At 38.2% G+C, this 26,083-nt stretch overlaps 1 protein-coding gene across 1 annotated transcript in view; it reads right to left on the bottom strand.

Moving 5' to 3' along the window:
- Positions 1-26,083, bottom strand: part of APPBP2 (amyloid beta precursor protein binding protein 2) — a 66,993-nt gene that overhangs the window by 28,466 nt on the left and 12,444 nt on the right. Inside the window, 3 exon segments of the mRNA XM_047707157.1 lie at positions 3,372-3,495; positions 6,367-6,518; positions 8,942-9,030. Coding sequence (XP_047563113.1) covers positions 3,372-3,495; positions 6,367-6,518; positions 8,942-9,030 — 365 coding nt within the window.

The raw sequence follows: 26,083 nt of genomic DNA, 5'->3' as shown, positions 1-26,083 counted from the left end.
AAGTGGAAATCGAGACCTTGAGCTAAAATCAAGAGTTGGATGCTTAATCAACTGAGCCACCCAGGTGACCCACGTTTGAAGGTTTTGTTTTTTTGTTTTTTTAAAGATTTTATTTATTTATTTGACAGACAGAGATCACAAGTAGGCAGAAAGGCAGGCAGAGAGAGAGAGGAGGAAGCAGGCTCCCCGCTGAGCAGAGAGCCTGATGCGGGGCTCCATCCCAGGACCCTGGGATCATGACCTGAGCCGAAGGCAGAGGCTTTAACCCACTGAGCCACCCAGGCGCCCCCGGAAGGTTTTTGATTACTGATTCAATCTCTACTTGCTATAGCTTTGTTGAGATTTTCTTGGGCCAATTTAGGTAATTTTGTTCATTTCTAGGGATTTGTTCATTTCAGCTACAATATCTATTCTGTTGGCACACAACTGTTCATAGGATTCTCTTATGTTTCCATTTCTGGAAGGCTGGTAGTGAAACCTTGATTTGTATTTCTGATTTTAGCCATTTGCATCTTTTGGGGGGGGGGTCAGTCTAGTGTGGTTTTAATTTTACGTGTGGGAGCAAAGCACTGTGAGATGTTGCAGACACTGCTAGCTCCATAACTAAAAGCCATTTTTCCACCTCATGCTTTGTTGGCAGGAGCCTGATTTTGTTCAGGCATTGATCTCTTTCTCATAGGACTCAAGAATAAATCGTAAGTAGTTTAAGCCAATCACAATGTAGTGGTCCTACTCTGCTTGTCAGTGATTGATTCAGAGGTCACCAAATGACCTAGCTCTGGCCAATGAGATTCCAAGATAGGTGGCTGGGTGGTTCCTGAGAAAGTTTCCCTATCATTAAAGATAAAATGCAGAGCTTGGAAAGGAAGTCTTTCTTCTGCCAGGCAATATGAAATGAGTATGTGGTGTTTCAAACCGTGGCAGCATTCTTAACAAATACTTGGGAGCTGGTCAACGTCAAAACCAGCAATGAGGACAGAGAAGCAGACATAAGGATAAAATTTAGTTCCTTGATAACCTATAAAATTATGAATTAACTTATCCCGGGGCACTCAATATTGTATTAATTATCTTTTTATCAAATTCTGGGTATTTTTGGGGTGCCTGGGTGGCTCAGTGGATTAAAGCCTCTGCCTTTGGCTCAGGTCATGATCTCAGGGTCCTGGGATGGAGCCCCGCATCAGGCTCTCTGCTCAGCAGGGAGCCTGCTTCCCTCCCTCCCTCTCTGCTTTGCTCTCTGCCTGCTTGTGATCTCTGTGTGTCAAATAAATAAATAAATAATATTCAAATTCTGGGTATTTTTAGGGTATGCTGCTTATATAGGTAGCTGCTATCTTATTTGCTACACATGGCATTTTTAACCTTTTTAGTGGACTTATTTTATTAGCAATATCCTATTTGTATCAACTAATGGTTTTTATCCTGAATTTTGCTTTATTGTTAATACTGTTAATATATATATATTTTTAATCTTATTTATTTGACTGAGAGAGATCACAAGTAGGCAGAGGCAGGCAGAGAGAGAGGAGGAAGCAGGTTCCCCGCTAACCCCTGTTTATACTATTTTAACAATATATAGCTGGATTTCACTTTTTTTTTTTTTTAAAGATTTATTTATTTATTTGACAGAGAGAGATCACAAGTAGACGGAGAGGAAGGCAGAGAGAGAGAGAGAGAGAGAGAGGGAAGCAGGCTTCCTGCTGAGCAGAGAGCCCGATGTGGGACTCGATCCCAGGACCCTGAGATCATGACCCGAGCCGAAGGCAGCGGCTTAACCCACTGAGCCACCCAGGCGCCCTGGATTTCACTTTTTAAACCTCTTTGTAGATACCACATTTACACAGAGGAACTGAGCCCATTTACATATACTGTGATGATAGTCAAATTTGGTTTTAAGCTTATCATATTATTGTTCATTTTTCATTAGTAAGCTTTTTTTCATTTATCATACTTAATTATTTCCTCTGTTTTTATCTCGTTTGGACAGTTTTCCTATCATTCTTACCCCCACTACCACTACCCTAATTTAAAATGTCTATCACAGGGGCGCCTGGGTGGCTCAGTGGGTTGGGCCTCTGCCTTCCGCTCAGGTCATGGTCTCGGGATCCTGGGATCGAGCCCCACATCGGGCTCTCTGCTCGGCAGGGAGCCTGCTTCCCTTCCTCTCTCTTTCTCTGCCTGCCTCTCTGCCTACTTGTGATCTCTGTCAAATAAATAAATAAAATCTTAAAAAAAAATGTCTATCAAAATTTTTCCATTATATAAATTATAATATCCAACCCTAGCACTGATAAGGTTTGAACATGATAGCCATTCCTACTCTATTGAGCTTTTATTTGTTTAGAGAAATTCCGTAAGTATTTTACTCAGCTCAAGTACATTAAGTATACTGTACCCTATATATTTGAAAAATTTATTTTACCCTAAAAGTTGGTGAGGTATAGCATTTTCTCTCGATAATGGAGATATTTTTATCTTATAGCTTCCAATTTCTATGTATTCTTTGATTTTAGGAACTCCAATTGTGTGGGGCTCAGGGTTCTTTTTAAATCTAGTTCAAGTCTTTCTCCCACCAGTTCAGAAAGTTCCTTTCCACACTTAAAATTTAAAAATACACTAATACAATAATTGTGGTTATTTCTGGACAACAGGATTATAGATAATATTTATTCTCTTCCTAATTTTCTGTTACGTACATAGAAAAAATAAAGACAGTAAGAAGAAAGCATTACCTCGAAACTACCTTGCCTTTCCTTTAAGTGCATCTGTTAAAAAATATATTTTTAAAGAAAACGGTTATTTATAAGTAAAATACTAATCTTCTTATACATAATTCTAGAAATGCATCAAGAGTAAAAAATAAGAGGCTCCTGGGTGGCTCAGTGGGTTAAAGCCTCTGCCTTCAGCTCAGGTCATGATCCCAGGGTCCTGGGATCGAGCCCCACATTGGGCTCTCTACTCAGCGGGGAGCCTGCTCCCCCCAGCCCTCTCTGCCTGCCTCTCTGCATACTGTGATCTCTGTTAAATAAATAAATAAAATCGTTAGGAAAAAAAAAAAAGTAAAAAATAATACTCAAGAAAAACACATATTTATTTTACCAGCAACCAGTGCATAGCACAGTTCTGAGTACACTGAGGCATTCAATAAATATTTGGTGAGTGAACAGAACACACAAGCTCTATGACAAAGTAAAAAATATTAAGCTAAGGTGATTATAGCAAGTTAACTATATTCTGGAGATGAGAGACAGGAGGCCAGACTAATGAAACATATAAATTATCACCTCAGAGATAACTACTGGAGCATGCTTGAAGAGCTAAAACTATAAAAGCCACTGAAGACCATTAGAGTAGGATCTGTTCCAACTTACCTCACACAACATTCTACTGCACGAAACCAATGAAGCATCTCATCATGTAGAGTACACAACTGAAGACAGGATAGAAAAACTTTCTCAGCATCACTGTACCAGCCTGCATCTGAAAGAAAGCCACCTAAAGGACAAGAGAACTAGTAACTTTAAATAATTTAATAATAAATCACTTAAAAGCTAAAGTGACATGCTTAAAATGAATATCATCTAAAATGAAAACAACCATAGTATTCAAGTTCTGTGTCTGGCCCAAAACAAAACAAAACAGAACAAAACCTTATAAACTAGGGGAATCAGAACAAAGTTGAGGCCTTGAATAAGGAGTCAAGAGTTTTAACCCTCTAAAAATAACTCCATAGCCTACGAATTGACGTTTTCTGGTTAATTAGCCATATATTCTAATGATCCCAACATTTTCAATTTGCAGGGCAAACATAACTTTTTAGTCTCTCCATACCCAATTTCAAAGAACATCTCAATAAAGCTATCATTTAAAAAAACATCTCCATCACTGCATACTTTTGGTATGAAGTTTTTTTCACTGTTTTGGTAATTTTAGGATCCAGACCAATAATGTAACTATGAGTTTGTTAGAATTTCATTCTATCTCCAAGATCTTTCTTCAACCTGGCTCAGTATAATGGCCAGATACTGGTATAAATGTTTGTGGAGATGACAGAGGACCTCAATGAACACAAACTTCCTGCCTTTCACTTTTGTTGATTCTGAAGTTGTTCTCCCACAGATTTTTACACGACCCTCTAGGACTAAAGGGATGTCAACCTTAACATTCACTGAGATCACACACTCTTGTTATAGACATTCTCTGGTCATAATTCTTAGTTGCAATTTATATTCCATGGGACTACCAAAGGATAAATGCTGTTTTTTTTTTTTTTTTTTTAAGGACATTATTTATTTATTTGACACAGAGAGAGAGATCACAAGCAGGCAGAGAGGCAGAGAGAGAGGGGGAAGCAGGCTCCCTGCTGAGCAGAGAGCCCAATGCGGGGCTCAATCCCAGGACCCTGAAATCATGACCTGAGCGGAAGGCAGAGGCTCAACCCACTGAGCCACCCAGGCGCCCCATGTTTTTTTTTTTTAGAAAAAAAAGTTCTGAAGTTCCTCCAGCAAACTGTCTATAACCAATACAAAGAATTATTCTAAGACTAAAGGAAATGATCATGAAAATGTGTTGGCAAAGAAAGTATATGTGCATGTATATGTAAGACAGCTAAAACACACATGCAAGTGAGAAGTTAAACATGAGAGTTTGTACTGATGGATTAGTTCTGTGTCCTGATGGTAATGACAGTTGTACAAATCTTTACATGGAATTAACCTCATGGAATACCATTATGTGGAAATAACCTCAAACACTAGGGACGCCTGGGTGGCTCATTCGGTTAAGCATCTGCCTTCAGCTCAGGTCATGATCCCAGGGTCCTGGGACTGAGCCCTGCCGGGACTCCCTGCAGAGCAAGGAGCCTCCTTCTCCTTCTCCCCCTGCTTGTGCTCGCTCACTCTTTCATCCTCTGACAAATAAAAAAATAAAATATAAAAAAAAAAAAAAGAAAAAGAAAAAGAAACACACAGACACACATACATGAAAGTACATGCAAAAACTTGAAAATTAAATAAGGTCTATAGTCTAGTTAACAGTATTAAACCAGTGTCAATTCCTGGTTTTGATACTATGAATCTACAATCATTTAAAAAAAAAATTTTTTTTAATTTTTTATTTATTTGAGAGAGAGAGAGAGCAAGCGAGCGCTGAGAGGGGAGAAGGTCAGAGGGAGAAGCAGACTCCCCGCAGAGCCGGGAGCCCGATGTGGGACTTGATCCTAGGACTCTAGGATCATGACCTGAGCCAAAGGTAGTGGCCCAACCGACTGAGCTACCCAGGCGCCCCTAAAAAAATTTTTTTTAAGGACTGTATTTATTTGAGAGAGAGAGAGAGAGAGAGAGAAAGAAAGCATGCAAGCATGTGCCCACAAGTAGGGGGAGTGGCAGAGGGAGAATGGAGGAGTAGCAGAATTGGAGAAGTAGGCAGGGAGCCCAATGAGGGGCTCAATCTCAGGGTCCTGGGATCATGAAATGAGCCTCGGGCAGACGCCCAACCAACTGACCCACCCAGGCACCCCATCAAAAAAATCTTTAAAAAGAAAGCAAGAAGGGCAACAACAACTTTAATAAGTAGTTGCCTGAAACATACTTATCTATGTAGATTTGTAAGCAGCATATTAAATATTATATAAACCTTAAATATTTTTCTCTATGTAACATATAAAAACTTTATAGATCCCTTTCCCATGTATGTTTTCAGTATTTTCTTAACATCCTCATGAGGAAATAAAAAATTATCTTTATTTTACAGCCTGAAAACTCCAAAAGGATTAAGTCCCATGTCACAGCATATGGTAAGCTGGTGAAATAGGCTGCTGGCAGCATGACATGTAGCAAAATATATGGTATGGATCTACAGACAGGGGATTCTAAACTTTTAGTACACTACCAGCTATGTGACTAGAGCAAGTTACTTAAATTTTCTGAATCCTTCCGCATTTGTAAAGTGCTATTAATATAATCACGATACTGAAATGTGAGGATTTAGAAACATAACATTTAGGGGGCACCTGTGTGGCTGAGTCTGTTAAGCGTCTGCCTTTGGCTCAGGTCTTAATCCCAGGGTCCTGGAATCAAGCCCCACATCAGGCTCCCTACAGGGAGCCTGCTTCTCTCTCCCACTTGTGCTCTCTTGCTCACTCTCTCAAAAAAATAAATAAAATCTTTTTTTGTTTTTAAATAAATGCCTCCTGTAGTGTTTGGCTTAAAGTTACATTCAATAAATCACATTTAGTTTTTCTGATGTTTTTCTCACAACCTCCTTATGTAGACTTTTGGAATGTCCTCGTTGAATCCTTTATTGTTAGTAAGTTCAATATGAGTCATATTATAGGACAAAATACTCCTCTATTTTACTATTACTTACCTAAAACAAAGCCAACTTGGATGGCTTTTTCTTTTACCGCAGCATCTGATTCTGCTATGTGTAAGAGCACCGCCTACTGATGAGTAGGCCAAGACCGAAGCAACTTCACACCATGATCCATCAAAGCCTGGAAACAATGATGAAGTAAATGTCTGCAAGGTAAGAAAAGGTTATTTTATAAAGGTAACATATCTTATAGTTTTAGAAACTGCTAGCTTTCTTTTTAAAAAATAACAGTACCATTATTTTAAAAGATGGAACAAGATAAAAAACCTTTTCTGCCTTATGAATTATGAGGCTACAATAATCCACAATTTAGCCTAGTATCTTTATTCGGAGGATCACTGAGTGATCCTTTATGTGTAAACTAAGAGCAGTAAAAAGTAAAACTAACTTTTAAAAACCAAATAATCTTATAATTCAACAATAACCCAATTTAAAAATGGGCAATGGATCTGAAACAGAGAGTTCTCCAAAGAAAATAAACAAATTACCAATAAGCACATGAAAAGATGATCAACACTATTAATCATCGGGGACATGCAAACCAAAATCACAATGAGATACCACTTGACACCCTGTAGGTGATTACTATTCTCAAAAAGTGATGGCAAAAATATGTAAACACTGGAACTCTCATACATTGATGGTAGGAATGTTAAAATGCTATAGCACCTATGGAAAATAGTTTTGAGGTTACTAAAAAAGTTAAACATAGGGTGATCATATTTATATACCCTAGTTATATATACAAGAGAACTGAAAACATATGTCCACACAAAATCTTGTCCATAAATGTTCATAGCAGCATTATCAGAATAGCCAAATAAGCAAAATGTTTATCAACAGATGACTAAACAAAACACAGTATGTTCATACAATAGAAAACTATTCAGCCATAAAAGGAAAGAAGTACTGATACAAGCAACAACATGAATAAACCTTCAAAACATAAGAAGCCAGTTACGAAAGACCATATATTTTATGATTCTCTTTATATGATGTGTCTAGAATAGGTAAATTCAGAGACAGAAAGTTGATTAATGGTAGGCCAGGGTAAGAGGAAATAAGAAGTGACTGTTAATGGGTACAGGATTTCTTTTTGCGGTGATGAAAATGTTCTAGAATTAGAAAGTGGTGATGGTTGCAAAACCTTGTGAATACACTAAAAGCCACTGAACTGTACAATTTAAAATGGTGAATGTGGTGGTATGTGAATTATATCTCAATAAAAAATTGTAAATAACAACTGTAAATAACAGAATCGCTGCTTTGAATAAAGGGGAAAAAAGTCAAACTACATGCTTTTAGTTTTACAAATATATTAAACACTTACCAAGGGATTTGGACTTGGTGAAAGATAACCTGAGAGATGAAAGAGAGGTATTCCACTAAATCTTTATAATGACCATGTTTAGAATTGTATAGAGAAATTCAAATCTCAGAAAGCTAACCTGTTCTTAAAGAACTTTTTTTTTAAAAAGGTTATTATTTATTTATTTATTTCACAGACAGAGATCACAAGTAGGCTGAGAGGCAGGCAGAAAGAGCTGGGGAAGCAGGCTTCCCACTGAGCAGAGAGCCCGATGCGGGACTTGATCCCAGGACCCTGGGATCATGACCTGAGCCAAAGACAGAGGCTTAACCCACTGAGCCACCCAGGCACCCCTTAAAGAATGTTTCTGAAAAAAGTTTTTCTGTAGCCTTCTTTATCAAAATGAAGTTCTCATTTATGGTTTTTTTTAAAAACAGATTTATTTTAATTATTCAACCAGCAGTTTCTCTATAATACAAAGGCCACATTTCAAAGTTACCCCTGAATACTGAAATTATGCTTATTATTTACCTGTTTATTATTACTATTATTTTTTTTTAAAGATTTTATTTATTTATTTGACACAGAGAGGGAGATCACAAGTAGGCAGAGAGGCAGGCAGAAAGAGAGAGAAAAGCAGGCTCCTTGCTGAGCAGAGAGCCCGATGCGGGGCTCGATCCCAGGACCCTGGGATCATGACCTGAGCCAAAGACAGAGGCTTTAACCCACTGAGCCACACAGGTGCTCCACCTGTTTATTATTTTATCATTCTTCTCTAAAATATAAAATCCACCAAAAAGAGACACAGATTTTATTCACTGCTATAATCCCAGATCTTCAACAGTACCTAACAAAGACTAGGCATTCAACAAGTATATACTTAGTTAATTTGTTGAACAAATGGAACTTGATAATGTTTATATTAGAGACAGCAGTATTTTGTAAAAACTACATTCTTATTTTCCTAGAGTTAGGAAAAAGAAATGGCTTTTAAAGCAAATTCTGGGAAGAATACTAAAGAGAATAGCAAGTATAATCAAAGGCTGTGTCACTATACATGTATATGGCTCTTACTACATGGTAACAGCTACCATGGGAAAGATGAATTCAATCTCATTTTCTTGAACACAAAAGCAAGGTGGTACTGATGGTTTCACAATGGGAATTGCACTTAATGCCAGTGAAGTACACCTAAGAAGTTACAATGGTAAAATTCAGGCATTTATAGTTTACTATAATTTTTTTAAAAAGTGATTTTACCTTTTATCCAAAGCTCTCAATACTTTAGCAAAAACTTCCAATTCACAAAATTCACTGCCCAGTTGACATAAGCGTCCCTGTTGGTAAAGCTGAAATGAAAATGAAAAAGGTAATTTAAAAATGTTAATTTAAATTTATACTTTAGTTATACTTACAGATATAATTTAATTGACTTAATAATTGATTATTTAATGAATACCACCCCAAGTCGGTATGATCACACAGCAGTATCAGGAAACATACGTCTGCTGTCTGAGAGATATACAGCAGTAAATTAACATTTTTTAAGAGGGGAGAAGGGGCAGAGGGAGAGAGACAATCTGGGGCAAGCTCCGTGCCCAGAGGCTCAATCTCACAACCCTGAGACCATGACCTGAGTCAAAACCAAGAGTCAAATGCTTAACTGACGGAGCCACTCAGGAGCCCTTGAATTAACAAATTTCTACAATTCATAAAAAACATTTTAATAGTTGTATATAACATTAAAAGTTAGTATTTATAAAATAGTATCTGGTACATGTTAAATACTACAAAGTGCTATATAATTATTTATTATATAAACTTAAAAAAGTTATGGGGTGCCTAGGTGGCTCAGTCAGTTAAGCATCTGCCTTTGGCTCAGGTCATGATCTTGGGGTCCTGGGATCTAGACCCATGTCAGGTTCCCCATTCAGTGGGGAGTCTGCTTCACCCTTTCTCTCAAATAAAACCTTTAAATAAACATAAAAAATTATATACAAGAAACTTTTAAAATTAACTTTTCTTTAAACAAAACTAGATAGTTAATGTAAAATTATCAAAATCATAGCACAGATAATGTCCAAAAGCCAGAATGCTCAATATGCCCCACTAAAGGGCTCCTCAGACTACCCAAGAATCTCAGTTCAGTTCTGGGCATGACACTTTACAAGCACACCAAAAGACATCTAAAGTAATCTAGGGGGGCACCTGGGTGGCTCAGTCGGTTAAGTGTCTGCCTTCAGCTCAGGTCCTGCTCTCATGCGTCCTGGGACCAAACCCCAGGTTAGGCTCCCTGCTCAGTGGGGAATCTGTTCCTTCCTTTCCTGTTGCCCCCTCCCTCTGTGCTCTCTCCCAAACTCTTTCTCGCTCTCTCAAATAAATAAAGTCTTAAAAAAATAATAATAATAAATAAAGTATTCCAGGATGAAAAAAGAACTAAAAACAAAAAGTAATCCAAGATGGCAAGATTTCTAATGATATCACAATCATTTATTCATTTTGCATTTTTAGAACTTTTGTTTTAAACATTTATTCATTTGAGAGAGAGAGAGTGCAAGTGAGCCTGTGGGAGAGGGGGCAGAGGGAGAGGAAGAGGATCTCAAGCCAACTCCACACTGAATGAGGAACATGATCTCATGACCTGGAGATCATGACCCGATCTGAAAGCAAGAGTTAAGCACTAAACTGACTGAGCCACCTAGGCACCCCTAGAACATCTTTTAAAAAAATGACATTTTAGGGATGCTTGGTTGGTTCAGTAGAACATGCAGCTCAATCTTGGGGTTGTGAGTTCAAGCCCCACATTGGGTGTAGGGATTATTTAAAATAAAAATCTTTAAAAAAAAAAAAAGGAAAAAGAAAAAGAAAATTTTAACAAATGTGTTAAATGTTTATCATTAATAATACATGCACACAGTTAAAAAGAGACAAATAGCAGAGAGAGTCAATTATCATATGGTTTCACTTATTTGTGGAGCATAACAAATAGCATGGAGGACAAGGGGAGATGGAGAGGAGAAGGGAGTTGAGGGAAATTGGAAGGGGAGGTGAACCATGAGAGACTATGGACTCTGAAAAACAATCTGAGAATTCTGAAGGGGTGGGGGGGTGGGAGGTTGGGGGCACCAGGTGGTGGGTATTATAGAGGGCACGGATTGCATGGAGCACTGGGTGTGGTGCAAAAATAATGAATACTGTTATGCTGAAAAAATAAAAAAATTAAAAAAAAAAAAAGAGACAAATAAATACCTCTGCCCCACTCCAGCTTCACCAGCTTTTGAATTTATATGTATTTTATAAATACTGTGCCTTAGAAGGCTTGAATTTTGTTTTATTAATTCACTTTATAGGCACTTAACTCTTAGCTCAGTTGACAGAACATGGGTTTCAGAAAGAGGACAAGATCTAGAATTCATTTGTCAAATGGGCCATTAACTTTGTGCTAGGAAAATATACTACAAGTTCAGTCAGCTAGTTCTTGGGCCTAAATCACTAGTCTCAATGGATGCCAAGTCAAATTAGGTAGATACTTTAATGCAAATCAATAAGGACAACTCTGAAAAATCCCTAACTCCTGAAGGGGAAAACAGATAAGGGACCACAACATGCTCAGGAAGGGAAGGGAGAAATGTTATTTTCACATAAAATGATCAGATAGTCGTATTAACAGTAAAACTTTAAAATGGATGCATTCCTAGAGATGTATAAACTACCAAAACTGGGAGCGCTGGGTGGCTCAGTGGGCTAAAGCCTCTGCCTTTGGCTCAGATCATGATCTCAGGCTCCAGGGATCGAGTCCCCCATCGGGCTCTCTGCTCAGCAGGGAGCCTGCTGCCCCTCTCCCCCCCGGCCACCTGCCTCTCTGCCTACTTGTGATCTCCCTCTGTGTCAAATAAATAAATAATCTTAAAACAAAACAAAACAAAACAAAAAACAACTACCAAAACTGAACAAGGAAGAAATAGAAAACCTGAACAGACCCATAACCAGTAAGGATATTGAAGCAGTCATCAAAAATCTCCCAACAAACAAGAGCCCAGGGCCAAAGGGCTTCCCAGGGGAATTCTACCAAACATTTAAAGAAAAATTAATATCTATTCTCCTGAAACTGTTCTAAAAAAATAGAAATGGAAGGAAAACTGCCAAACCCATTTTATGAGGCCAGCATTACCTTGATCCCCAAACCAGACAAAGACCCCATCAAAAAATTACAGACCAATATCCTTGATGAACGCAGATGCAAAAATTCTCACCAAAATACTAGTCAATAGGATCCAACAGTACATTAAAAGGCTATTCACCACGACCAAGTGGGATTTGTTCCAGGGCTACAAGGTTGGTTCAACACCCACAAATCAATCAGTGTGATACAATACATTAATAAAAGAAAGAACAAGAACCATATGATACTCTCAATAGATGCTGAAAAAGCATTTGACAAAATAGAGCATCCTTTCTTGATCAAAACTCTTCACAGTGTAGGGGTAGAGGGTACCTACCTCAATATCATCAAAGCCATCCATGAAAAACCCACAGCAAATACCATTCTCAATGGAGAAAAACAGAGCTTTTCTGCTAAGGTCAGGAACACGGCAAGGATGTCCATTATCACCACTGCTATTTAACATAGTACTAGAAGTCCTAGCCTCAGCAATCAGACAACAAAAAGAAATTAAAGGCGTCCAAATCGGCAAAGAAGTTAAACTGTCACTCTTTGCAGATGATATGATACTTTCTATGGAAAAGCCAAAAGACTCCACTCCAGATTTGCTAGAATTTTTACAGGAATTCAGTAAAGTGTCAGGATATAATATCAATGCACAGAAATCAGTTGCATTTCTATACACCAACAACAAGACAGAAGAAAGAGAAATTAAGGAGTCGATCCCATTTACAATTTCACCCAATACCAAAAGATACCTAGGAATAAACCTAACCAAAGAGGCAAAGAATCTGTACTCAGAAAACTATAAAGTATTCATGAAAGAAACTGAGAAAGACACACAAAGAAATGGAAAAATGTTCCATGCTCATGGATTGGAAGAACAGATATTGTGAAAATATCTATGCTACCTAAAGCAATCTATATGTTTAATGCAATCCCCATCAAGGTACCATCAATTTTTTTTGAAGAAATGGAACAAATAATCCTAAAATTTATATGGAACCAGAAAAGACCTCGAATAGCCAAAGGAATGTTGAAAAAGAAAGCCAAAGTTGGTGGCATCACAATTCCAGACTTCAAGCTTTATTACAAAGCTGTCATCATCAAGACAGTATGATACTAGCACAAAAACAGACACACAGATCAGTGGAACAGAAAAGAGAGCACAGAAATAGACCCTCAACTCTATGGTCAACTAATCTTCAACAAAGCAGGAAAGAATGTCCAATGGAAAAAAGACAGCCTCTTCAACAAATGGTGCTGGGAAAATTGAACAGCCACATGCAGAAAAATGAAACTGGACCATTTCCTTACACCACACACAAAAATAGACTCCAAATGGATGAAAGATCTCAATGTGAGACAGGAATCCATCAAAATCTTTGAGGAGAACATAGGCAGCAACCTCTTCCACCTCAGCCACAGCAACTTCTTCATCAAAACATTGCCAAAGGCAAGGGAAGCAAGGGCAAAAATGAACTATTAGAACTTGATCAAGATCAAAAGCTTTTGCACAGCAAAGGAAACAGCCAACAAAACCAAAAGACAACTGAAAGAATGGGAGAAGATATTTGCGAAGGATGTATCAGATAAAGGGCTAGTGTCCAAAATATATGAAGAACTTATCAAACTCAACACCCAAAGAACAAATAATCCAATCAAGAAATGGGCAGAGGACATGAACAGACTTTCTGCAAAGAAGACATCCAGATAGCCAACAGACACATGAAAAAGTGCTCCACATCACTCGGCATCAGGGAAATACAAATCAAAACCACAATGAGACACCACCTCACACCAGTCAGAATGGCTAAAATTAACAAGTCAGGAAATGACAGATGCTGGCGAGGATGCGGAGAAAGGGGAACCCTCCTACACTGTTGGTGGGAATGCAAGCTGGTGCAGCCACTCTGAAAAACAGCATGGAAGTTCCTCAAAAAGTTGAAAATAGAGCTACCCTATGACCCAGCAATTACACTACTGGGTATTTACCCTAAAGATACAAACGTAGTGATCCGAAGGGGCAGGCACACCCGAATGTTTATAGTAGCAATGTCCACAATAGCCAAACTATGGAAAGAACCTAGATGTCCATCAACAGATGAACAGATAAAGAAGATGTGGTATATATATATATATATATATATATATATATATATATATATACACACACACACACACAATGGAATACTATGCAGCCACCAAAAGAAATGAAATCTTGCCATTTGTGATGACGTGGATGGAACTAGAGGGTATTATGCTGAGTGAAATAAGTTAGAGAAAGACAATTATCATATGATCTCCCTGATATGAGGAATTTGAGAGGCAAAGTGGGGGGTTTGAGGGGTAGGGAAGGAAAAAAATGAAAGATGGGATCAGGAGGGAAACAAACCATAAGAGAAAACTATAATCTCACAGAACAAACTGAAGGTTGCAGGGGGGAAAGACAGGGTGCTTGGGTTATGGACATTGGGGAGGGTATGTGCTAGGGTGAGTGCTATGAAGTGTGTAAGCCTGATGAGTCACAGACCTGTACCCCTGGGGCAAATAATACATTATATGTTAATTAAGAAAAATTGAAAAAACAAAAACAAAAAACAGTAAAACTTTTTAAGGAAAGATTTGTTAATCTTGGAGGTGATTATGTTTCTGCTATAGTAAGAGCTTCTAGGAATGTACACAGTAAAATTCAGTGTTACTAACCACTGTCATACTTTGACTATTAATCAACAGAGAATAACTCAGGGAAAATAAATCTGAGTATTTATAACATAAGCCCTATTCGAGGGCTTAACAATGTGAAAATTTTCTGATCTGGGGCAGAAAAACAAATGTACTTAACAAAATAAATATATACACACTCCAAAAACAGTATAGAACAAAACAATTTTTGCTTACCAAAATAACTCATCATTAGCAAACTTAAGGCTTAGCATTTCTTTTAAGACAGGAGAAATGAAAACAAGTTGTATAACTTTTTTGCCTATACTTACTAGGTCAAAAAGAGACAACCTTGTATGTTCTACAACTCAAAATATCCCTTTAATGACTAAAAATGTATAACCTACTAAATGGGGTTCATAACTAAAATTTAAGATTATTTATTTGACAGACAGAGATCACAAGTAGACTGAGAGGCAGGCAGAAAGAGAGGGAAACAGGCTCCCCACTGAGCAGAGAGCCCAATGCGGGGCTCGATCCCAGGACCCTGGGATCATGACCTGAGCCGAAGGCAGAGGCTTAACCCACCGAGCCACCCAGGTGCCACTTGAAACTAAAATTTAGAGAAGTTACTTCCTTAGTTAAAATTATAAATATATCATAAACATGCCCTTATTAACATGCCCTTTACTCAACTATTCAAATTTTCTAGCTAAAAATGAATTCATATTTAAATTCTGGGAAGAGTTTAATGATTTGTTTCAAATTATCCTTATCAGGTTTATACAAAAAAAAAAAAAAACAAATTTACACATTCTATGAACAGGATTTCTGGACACTGATTCAGATTAAAAATAGCATTTAATGCTTACAAAGATCTAGTATGTGCCAGGCACTCTTCTAAGTGCTTTTCGTAAGTACTCCTTCTATCCTTTCACAGTTAAAGAAATTGAGGCATGTAAAGTTAAATAACCTGATCAAAACCACACAATTAAGAAGTGGTAAAACACAAATCTGGCCCCAGGCAGTCTGTCTTTACATCCATGTTCTTAATAACTTACACTAGACTGCCTCTTGAAGATAATCTATCAGGAACTAAGAGTACACATAAGAGGATAATGTTTAACAATTTATAGAATAGATTTTTTTTTAAAGATTTTATTTATTAATTTGACAGAGAGAGATCACAAGTAGGCAGAAAGGCAGGCAGAGAGAGAGAGAGGAGGAAGCAGGCTCCCTGCTGAGCAGAGAGCCCCATGCAGGGCTCAATCCCAGAACCCTGGGATCACGACCTGAGCCGAAGGCACAGGCTTTAACCCACTGAGCCACCCAGGCACCCCAGAATAGAGTATTTAAAGAGTAATTCCTTCATAGATTCATATGGCTTATAGAGCAGAGTTCTTGGTAATGATTCTGTTAGATTTTTAAAATGTGACTTATTTCAGTTCATTCTTATAGTGTTCCATTTTTTTTTTAAAGATTTTATTTATTTGCCAGAGACCGAGCGCAACAGCAAGTGTGAGTGCACACAAGCAGGGGAGAGTAGCAGGCAGAGGGAAAAACAGGCTCCCCACTGAACAAGAAGTCCCATGCAAGACATCATGGGATCATGACCTGAACCCAAGACAGACGCTTAACCAACGAAGCCACCCAGGCACCCCAACAGTGTTTCATATTCTGCATGCAATGAATAATGAGGCTATTAAAGGACTCTTATCAACTACTTTTAGCTATTGATTCTTTAAGGAAAGTAAGGAAAAATAGCTTATTTTTAGAAGTAGGTAAATTACCTCCCAATAGATACAAAAACAGACAATAAAATACAACTAGAACTAGGGGTGCCTGGATGGCTCAGTCAATACAACCCTTGATTTCAGCTCAGGTCATGATCTCAGGGTTGTGAGATCAAGCCCCACAGCCAGCTCATGCTGGGCATGGAGTCTGCTTAAAATTCTCTCTCTGTCGGGGCAGCTGGGTGGCTCAGTGGGTTAAAGCCTCTGCCTTCCGCTCAGGTCATGATCCCAGGGTCTTGGGATTGAGCCCTGCATTGGGCTCTCTGCTCAGCAGGGAGTCTGCTTGCTTCCCCCCCCCCGCCCTCTCTCTGCCTGCCTCTCTGCCTACTCGTGATCTGTCTGTCAAATAAATAAATAAAATCTTGAAAAAAAAAAAATTCTCTGTCTCTGCCCCTCTCCCCCACTTAAAAAATAAAAAAACAAAAAAACAACAACAAAAACCCACCTACAATAATACTATACAGGTATGAAGACAGACCAATCAATGTACCAAAATGCAAAAATCAATATGATGAAAGAAAAAATTTTTAAATCACTGAAGTAGCTAATAAAGAGTACATAAAAATGGGGAAGCAAAGTAAGATACCTCCTGATTAAATATAGCAAAAAAAAATTTTTTTTCAACTTATATCACAGTAGTGATAAAAGTCACCTGGTAACATTGCCTTTCAAAACATAACACAGGCAAAAATCATAAAGTAAGAGATAAGTGATTATACAAAACCTTAAAATGCCCGTAAATATAGAATATTATAAACAATTTAAAATATAACAAAACTGAGTAAAATTAATAATACACATATATAAGAGTTAATATCTTTAAGACACAAAGGGATGAAACTCCTGGTGATGTTTTAGAAGCAAAGGCTTCCAAAGATGAGAGTAAAAATCTTGTAACATACCAAAGGAAAAAATTATTGCAAGGGCAATGCAAAACAGCCCCAAACCCAGAAAACTCTTTGGGAGGTAAAGATGGGGATGAAAGCCTTCCTTAACCCAAGGGATTTTTAATTAGCCCAGGTGCTTTCCCAGCCAATTCAAGATCACCACAGGCTAAGAAGGAACAACTTAGTTTAGACATCAAATTAGCATACAAAATAATCTAGGTTAATTCCCAACAACAAAAACTTGGAAAGGTTTAGGAAAAAAAAAAAGAAAATGAGTTCAAACTATTGTCTAAAAGTAACTATGAAAAGTCAGACACAGACACAATCTATGAAACTTGTGTACCTCACTCATATTTGAACTGTTAACCCCTCTTTAAGAGTCATTAAGGAGCAAAAATCTTCAGAAATAAAAAGGAGTTATCAAGGAAAATTACCATGACACATAAAATGAACAAGTTTCAGCAAAGTCTGAATACTATACCTCCACTTTTGTTTTTATTATATATCTACCATTATATATACGTACGTTTTTTAGAAATCTGGACTATAGCCAATAAACTGTACACCCACGAGACAGGGTTTCTATTTCAAATCTTTCACCTGGATTACTGCAAAGGTTTGATAAGAACTGGCTTCTCCATTTGCACTCTTGTCCACTTCTAGTCAACTGTCCAAACAGTAGCAAGAATGATCTTTTTATTTATTTATTTTTAAAGATTTTATTTATTTATTTGACAGATCACAAGTAGGCAGAGAAACAGGCAGAGAGATAGGGAGGAAGCAGGCTCTCTGCGGAGCAAAGAGCCCCGATGCTGGGCTCGATCCCAGGATCCTGAGATCATGACCTGAGCCGAAGGCAGAGGCTTAACCCACTGAGCCACGCAGGCACCCCAAGAACGATCTTTTTAAAATGTAAATTATTTCATACCATTCTTGTTTAAAATTTTTCAATGGTGGTGTCAATGTGAATGTAATTCAAAATCTTTAATGTGGTCTTAAGAGTCTCTGAAAGTCCTCTGACTCCTGCCTATTTTTCAAACCTCATCTTCTACCACCATTCTTTCTCCCTGTCCCTCACATTCTGCCACATTAGTTTTCTTTTAGCTCTATCTTACCTCATGACTTTTGCACACACACAACTGAGGCCACATGAAGTACTAGTACCACGATTCTTTGCCTGGTTAATTGTAACTCTTCCTAATGGCCTCAACTAGTATGTCACTTCCTCACAGAGACCTTCCCTTGACTCCCCAATCTAAATTCTGTTGTTCCCTGTTAATACTGTGTCATGACATATTTTATTTCCCCCCATAGTAGCATCAAGACATGCATCATACATTCACTCAACTTGTTAAACATGTCAGTCCATTATGCTCTACACTTTATTTTTTTTTAAATTTTTTAATTTTTTTTAAAGATTTTATTTATTTATTTGACAGAGAGAAATCACAAGTAAGCAGAGAGGCAGGCAGAGAGAGAGGAGGAAGCAGGCTCCCTGCTGAGCAGAAAGCCCGATGCGGGGCTCGATCCCAGGACCTGGGATTATGACCTGAGCCGAAGGCAGCGGCCCAACCCACTGAGCCACCCAGGCGCCCCACGCTCTACACTTTATGAGGTGACCACTGTTACCACTATATCCCCAAGACCTAGCACAAGAGCCTAGTATTAGATACACATTCAGTGCTTTCTGAATCCATAATCCAAACTGGTAGTGATCTCTTTTGGATGAAACCCAACCTTAGAAGAAACAAAGTGCCCAAATTCATCTAAAGAAGCGGACACTGGGGTGCCTGGGTGGCTCAGTTGATTAAGCAGCTGCCTTCAGCTCAGGTCATAATCCCAGGGTCCTGGGATTGGACCCCACATCTGGCTCCCTGATCTGTGGGAAGCCTGCTTCTTCCTTGCCTGCCATTCTCCCTGCTTGTGCTTGCTCTCTCTCTCCCTTGCTCTCCGTCAAATAAATAAATAAAATCTTAAAAAAAAAAAAAAAAAAAAAAAAAAAGAAGTTGACACCTAGGGAAAAGCCCCAGCTTCATACATAGTTACTTCTGCCTCCCAACCACACTGTAAGCACCATGTCAGGCATAACTCTCATGTTCTGTCTCTATGGTGCTCCGAATAGGACAGTGCTCACGGAATAAACTCTGAGAACAAACGTGAATGCAAACTTAATACGCTAGTGATGAAGAACATAAACTGCCAGGACCTAAATGGAAAAATCAAGAACAAAGTCTAAATAACAGCTGCTTAAATTTATATACAAAAATAGGTGGTTTCCTATTTTAACACTTGATGTTTTATGAAGCACCCTGGCAGATTCATGAAACTTTTAGCTTACTGAACCTGTTGTCTTTGTGATTTTTCACATCAAAGGCAAGAAAACTATAGCCAGGAATATTCTATTTATTATTTGTTTTCATCAAGATAATAAATATTAGGAACATTTGTGTAAGACACTGTGCTAGGTATCAGAGATACAGTGGTGACTATCACTACAGGAATAAAAAGTCAATAATTATCCTCTGATCTAAAAAAAAAAAAAAAACCCATAAAATCTGTTAGAGCAGAAACATAATGTTCACAGATTATACAACAGAGGTAAGCAAAATATTTTAGTAGCACCAATAAAATATCTGTATCTACTCTAAGAAAAATTTCAGCTGAGTTTTGAAGAGGAACAGGAGTAAAGCTTGTGGCAACAGGGCAGATAGCAGAGATACCTTACGAAAAATTTCCAGCTTCTTTTCAAACAAAGGGAAATGCTGAATAAAGTATCAGAAAATAACTTTTGGATAAATAGCTAAGTTTGAAACCAAGAACGAAAACTTCACAGCTGTCAAAAACTAAGAAGACACAAACTCAAAAACAGCCAGGAAGGAAGAAAAACAGAACAGGTTATACCTCGGAATGGCTATGTAGGGTGCAAACACCAGATAGGAAGGAGTCCAGGAAGCAGATCCTATTTAAGCAAAGAGACCTGGAGCTGAACCACCTACCTAAGCCAAGAATAAAAAAGTCAAAAACATTCACAGCCTTAAAAGTCTGTTATGGAAAAACTGAGACCTCTAACCTAAGACACTTAATGAATAATCAGCCCAAATTCATGCTACCTAAAGGATTTACAGACCCCAAACCCAGAACCTGGTATTAAAAACTGGTCTGAAACCGGTAAAACCCATGAAGTCCCCACAGAGACAAAGGTTAAAACACCCAGAAGGGATGATGAAAATGTTTTATATCATGATCACTGAACTCTAGAACACAGGAAACTCTGTAGTGTCTACAGGACAAAGGATCATGTTTCTTCAACAAATAAATTGCAAAGATAAGAAAACAGATGGAAAGGGAGTCTACAGATAAGAGAGACTTGAGAGATCAACCAACAGCCAAGGTAGAGAACTTATCTGGATCCTGATCCAAAAAAGCAAACTGTAAAAATGCATACATACTTAACATTTGAAAGTGAAAACTGCAACAATGACTAGATATTTACTAACAGTGAGTTGAACTATTAATTTTTTTAGGTGTTATAATAGTATGGTAGCTACTAAAACATTTACAAATGAAATTACAGGAAGCTTGATTTGCTTCCTAATAGTATAGGAAAGGGGGATGTGGTAGAATAGATTTACCAACAGGACTGGCCAAAAATGGTTAACTGTTAAAGCTGGGTGAGGGACACATAGAGATCCATTATTATATCTACCTTTTTTTTTTTTTTTTAAAGATTTTATTTATTTGACAGACTGAGATCACAAGTGGGCAGAGAGAGAGAGGAGGAAGCTGGCTCCCTGAGAAACAGAGAGCCCGATGTGGGGCTTGATCCCAGGACCCTGGGATCATGACCTGAGCCAAAGGCAGCGGCTTTAACCCACTGAGCCACCCAGATGCTCCCATATCTACCTTTAAAAAAAAAAAAAAAAGATTTTATTTATTTATTTGAGAAAGAGCAAGTGAGAGAGAGCAGGAACAAGGGGAGGGGAGGAGGGAGACTGAGAGACAGACTCCAAGCCAAGCAGGGAGCCTGACATGGGACTCCATCCCTGGACCATGACCTGTGCTGAAGGCAGATGCTTAACTGAATGAGTTACCCAGGCACCCCATTCTATCCACCTTTATGTTTCATTTTTTCACTGAGGTTTTTTTTTTTTTTTAAAGATTTTATTTATTTATTTGAGAGAGAGAGAGAGGGAGGGAGAGGTAAAGCACAGAGGGAGAGTGAGAGAGAAAGAAGCAGACACTCTGCTGAGCAGAGCCCGATGTGGGACCTGATTCCAGGACCCTGAGATCATGAACTGAGCTGAAGGCAGACACTTAATCGACTGAGCCACCCAGGCGCCGCTGTGTTTAATTTTTTTCAATAAAAAGTTTTAAAAAAGTATGTATCCTTTATCTCCAAATATATCCTTTACCTCTAAAATAAGTAAAATCAGCAATATTTTGTATCATTAAATACACATGTACTGGGGGTGCCTGGGTGGCTCAGTGGGTTAAAGCCTCTGCCTTTGGCTCCTGGGATGGAGCCCCACATTGGGCTCTCTGCTCAGTGGGGAGCCTGCTTCCTCCTCTCTCTCTCTGCCTGCCTCTCTGCCTACTTGTGATCTTTCTCTGTCAAATAAATAAATAAAATCTTAAAAAAAAATACACATGTACTATCTTCACTTATAAGATACAATTATTCTTGTTCTCTAATTTCAAAATTCATCTGAAATGTAGCTCCGAAAAAACTCACATTGGAATATAACTTAATATTCATTTCCTTTGGTCCTTTTTAAAAGAGATTTTATTTAAATTTAAGTTAGTTAACATATAGTGTAGAATTCATTTCAGGGGCAGAATGTAGTGATTCATCAGTTGCATATAACACCCAGGGCTCGTTATATCAACTGCCTGCCTTCATGCCCATCACACAATTACCCCATTCTCCCCACCAACCTCCCCTCCAGCAGTCCTTAGTTTGTTACTGTAGTTAAGGGTCTCTTGGTTTGCCTCCCTCTCTTTTTATCTTGTTTTAGTTTTCCTTTCCTTCCTCTATGTTGCTCTGTTTTGTTTTTTAAGTCCCACATTTAAGTGAAATCATTTGATATTTATCTTTCTCTGATTTATTTTGCTTAGCATAATATACTCTAGTTCCTCCTTTGGTCTTATGTTGTATATTATACGTAAAGTTCTGTAACTGATTATATTGTAATCTTGGATTATAAATTCTTGGATTAAAGCAAGTACCATAGAAGTATTTCAACATAACATACATGTAATTAAAAGGTAAATGCCTTCTTCTGAAGGTAAGCTAACACTTAAATGTCTTGCTTATTAACATTTTAATTTCTTAGTTGCTCTACACTCAATGGTTCCATGGCATACTTTTTTTTTTTTTTTTTTTTTTTTTTTAAATACAACTGACCAACATGTTCGTATCTTGCAGGGCAAATGCTTTGCTTATTGCTAAGCCAAAAGGTTAAGTGAACAAGTTATTATTATTAAAAAGTAAAAGCAGTTAACATTCAAATTTTAAGAGGACAAACCTTTACTAAAGCTTAATAATGCTGTCCACATACGAAGATGTTATTAGATCTACATCCATTAAACAAGATATTAAGAGTTTTTTCCCTATCATTGTGAGGGTGAACTTAAGTCTAGTATCCAGAATCTGTAACTCTATCCCACATTTGAAGGGTCAGTCACATAATTTGCATGATTATGTTAATGGTGGTAGAAGCTACCATGATAGAAATAGAAAACCATTTGTCTTCCATTGTCTAATTTAGTTAATAGTAATATCTAACAACAGTAACATCGATAACCACCAGCCATCTATAACTCAGTATGTGACCATGATCTCTGTATTTGGTTAGAAGTTACTTAGCTTCTCTTCTTAAAAGTTTCATTACCAATCTGTGATGAAAATTAGCTAGACCCATGAGGCAGTAGAAAAACAGTAGTATAGTTCTAAGAAATATGTTTTGTCTTTATGAAAAAACCCATTCTGTATTCTAGATAACCAACTTTAAACAGTTTGTTTCCTCTGATTGCAGAATTACTTATTTTTAGAAAAATTAGAAAATATGGAAAAGAATTTATAAAAAAGAAAACTCAACAATTTTACCATCTAGGAAAAAATCACTGTCAACATAATGGCACATTTCTTTTTAGTCTTCTTTTTCTTACTGATTTGTAGGAGTTTTGAGTGTTTCATAATCTTCAATACTCCATTATGTAAGTTAAAACTTTTACTTCCATTTCACATTTTTAAGTTCTTAAAGTTGGTTCCAAAATACATTCTGGGGATTTTAAGTCTACACTGAATATACACCCTTAGAGAGAAATCTTATCTTTAAAATCCTGAATCTTTCAAACTAGAAACACAGTACATCTCTTCTACATTTACTGAAAACTTATGGATTTCTGTACACTCCCTTTTAGATTTACTCCACAGCATTTTTCCTTTTGTTATTTTTAGTAAACTCTTTCCCATACTGCATATAGAAAAATTATAGAATTTTAATGGGCACCTGGGTAGCTCAGTTGGTTAAGTGTCTGCCTTCAGCTCAGGTCATGATCCCAGGGTCCTGGGATTGAGCCCCCAATCAGGCTTCCCCTGCTCAGTGGGCAGTCTGCTTCTCCTTCATGCTCTCTCTCTCAAATAAAATCTTCTTTAAAAATTAGAATTTTAAATCATAAATGTGTAATGATCCCCCTCACTGAATTATCTTTTCTCTTTCAAGATTTATTTTAAAATATTTTATTTATTTATTTGAGAGAGACAGCACAAGAGGGGGAAGGCAGAAGAAGAGAGAGAAGCAGGCTCCCAGCTGAGCAGGGAGCCCCACATGGGGCTAATGCTAGGATACTGGGATCATGACCTGAGCTGAAGACAGATACTTAAGCGACTGAGGCACCCAGGCACCCCAAGATTTATTTACTTGAGAGAGAGAGAAAGACAGACAGACAGACACACACACACACACACACACACACACACACACAGAGCCAAGTGCAAGCAGGGGAAGGGGTGGAGGGAGAGAATCCCAAGCCGACTTTGCACTGAGCTGGGAGCCCAATGTCGGCCTATCTAACAACCCTGAGATCTTGACCTGAGCCAAAATCAAGAGCTGGACACTTAACCAACTGAGCCACCCAGCTGTCCCTGAATTATCTTACTGCTCTAGTTTTTCAGTTGATTTTGTTGTCTATTTATTCTTTTCTTTAAATTTCTTAATTGCACTAATCAGCACTTGAGGAATACTGACTACTCAGTATACAGCTCCAGAAATAAGTCTGAAAGTCTTCACTTAAAAAAAAAAATCTAGGGGCGCCTGGGTGGCTCAGTGGGTTAAGCCGCTGCCTTCGGCTCAGGTCATGATCTCAGGGTCCTGGGATCGAGCCCCGCATCGGGCTCTCTGCTCAGCAGGGAGCCTGCTTCCTCCTCTCTCTCTGCCTGCCTCTCTGCCTGCTTGTGATCTCTCTCTGTCAAATAAATAAATAAAATCTTTAAAAAAAAAAAAAAAAATCTAATGACACTCAACTATATTTCAATTGAGGAAAGAAAAAAATCAGTCTGGGGGCACCTGGCTGGCTCACTTGGTAAAGCATTCAACTTTTGGTTGTTAAGTTCGAGCCCCAAAGTGGGTACAGAGATTACTTAAAAATAAAATCTTAGGGGCGCCTGGGTGGCTCAGTGGGTTAAGCCGCTGCCTTCGGCTCAGGTCATGGTCTCAGAGTCCTGGGATCGAGCCCCGCATCGGGCTCTCTGCTCAGCAGGGAGCCTGCTTCCTCCTCTCTCTCTGCCTGCCTCTCTGCCTGCTTGTGATCTCTGTCAAATAAATAAATAATATCTTTAAAAAAAAAAAATCTTAAGGGGCACCTGGGTGGCTTGGTGGGTTAGGCCTCTGCCTTCAGCTCGGGTCAGGATCTCAGGGTCCTGGGATCGAGCCCCTCTTTGGGCTCTCTGCTCAGCGGGGAGCCTGCTTCCCCACCCCCCACCCCTGCCTGCCTCTATGCCTACTTGTGATCTCTGTCAAATAAATAAATAACATTTAAAATAAATAAATAAATAAATAAATAAATAAATAAATAAATAAATAAATAAATAAATAAATAAAATCTTAAGGGGCCCCTGGGTGGCTCAGTCAGTTAAGCATCTATCTGCCTTCAGCTCAGATCAGGATCCCAGGGTCCTGGGATCAAGCCCTACATCGGGCTCCTTGCTCAGTAGGGAGCCTGATTCTCCTTCTCCCTCTGCCTGCAGCTTCCCCTGCTTGTGCGCTCCCTCTATCTCCCTCTCTCTGTCAAATAAATTTTAAAAATCTTAAGGAGGGAAGTTAGGCTTATAGTTGTTCTGTTCTATTAATATGGTAAATATTAAGATATGATCTGCATTTATTATTTTATCTAGAATTTCTGCCTCACGATTCACAAGTGAGGCTTTCTAGATACTATTTGTTCCTATTTTAGGTTTAGGTATCAATGTTATGTTGACCTCTTTCTACTTTTTTAATTGGAAAGAATTAGGTTGGTTTGGAACAAATTAAGTATCAGCATCAACTCTTCTTTGAATATACTCAAGAAAGTGCCTGAAGTCGGTGGGAGCTCTTGTTTGTTTGCTGGGATGGGAGGCAGATGGACAAAGGAAGAAGTATAATCTCTCAATTTCTTTCATGGTTTTTAGTCTATTAACCTCTCGTTTGGTCGTTTGTATTTTCCTAAAAACACACTTTCAGGAAGGTTTTCAGACAGATTAGCATCGAATTATACAAGCTCTTCTAAAGAAGCCATTCTACAATTTAAAAAGCTACTTTCTGGGACACCTGGGCTCCTCAGTTGGTTAAGTGTCTGCCGTTGGCTCAGGTCATGATCTCTGGGTCCTCTGATCAAGCCCTGCATCAGTGCTCAGCAG

The sequence above is a fragment of the Lutra lutra genome, chromosome 16, assembly GCF_902655055.1.
Source record: "Lutra lutra chromosome 16, mLutLut1.2, whole genome shotgun sequence".
Taxonomy (NCBI): domain Eukaryota; kingdom Metazoa; phylum Chordata; class Mammalia; order Carnivora; family Mustelidae; genus Lutra; species Lutra lutra.
The sequence above is the reverse complement of the archived record's forward strand: the minus strand, read 5'-3'. Positions and strand labels throughout refer to the sequence as shown.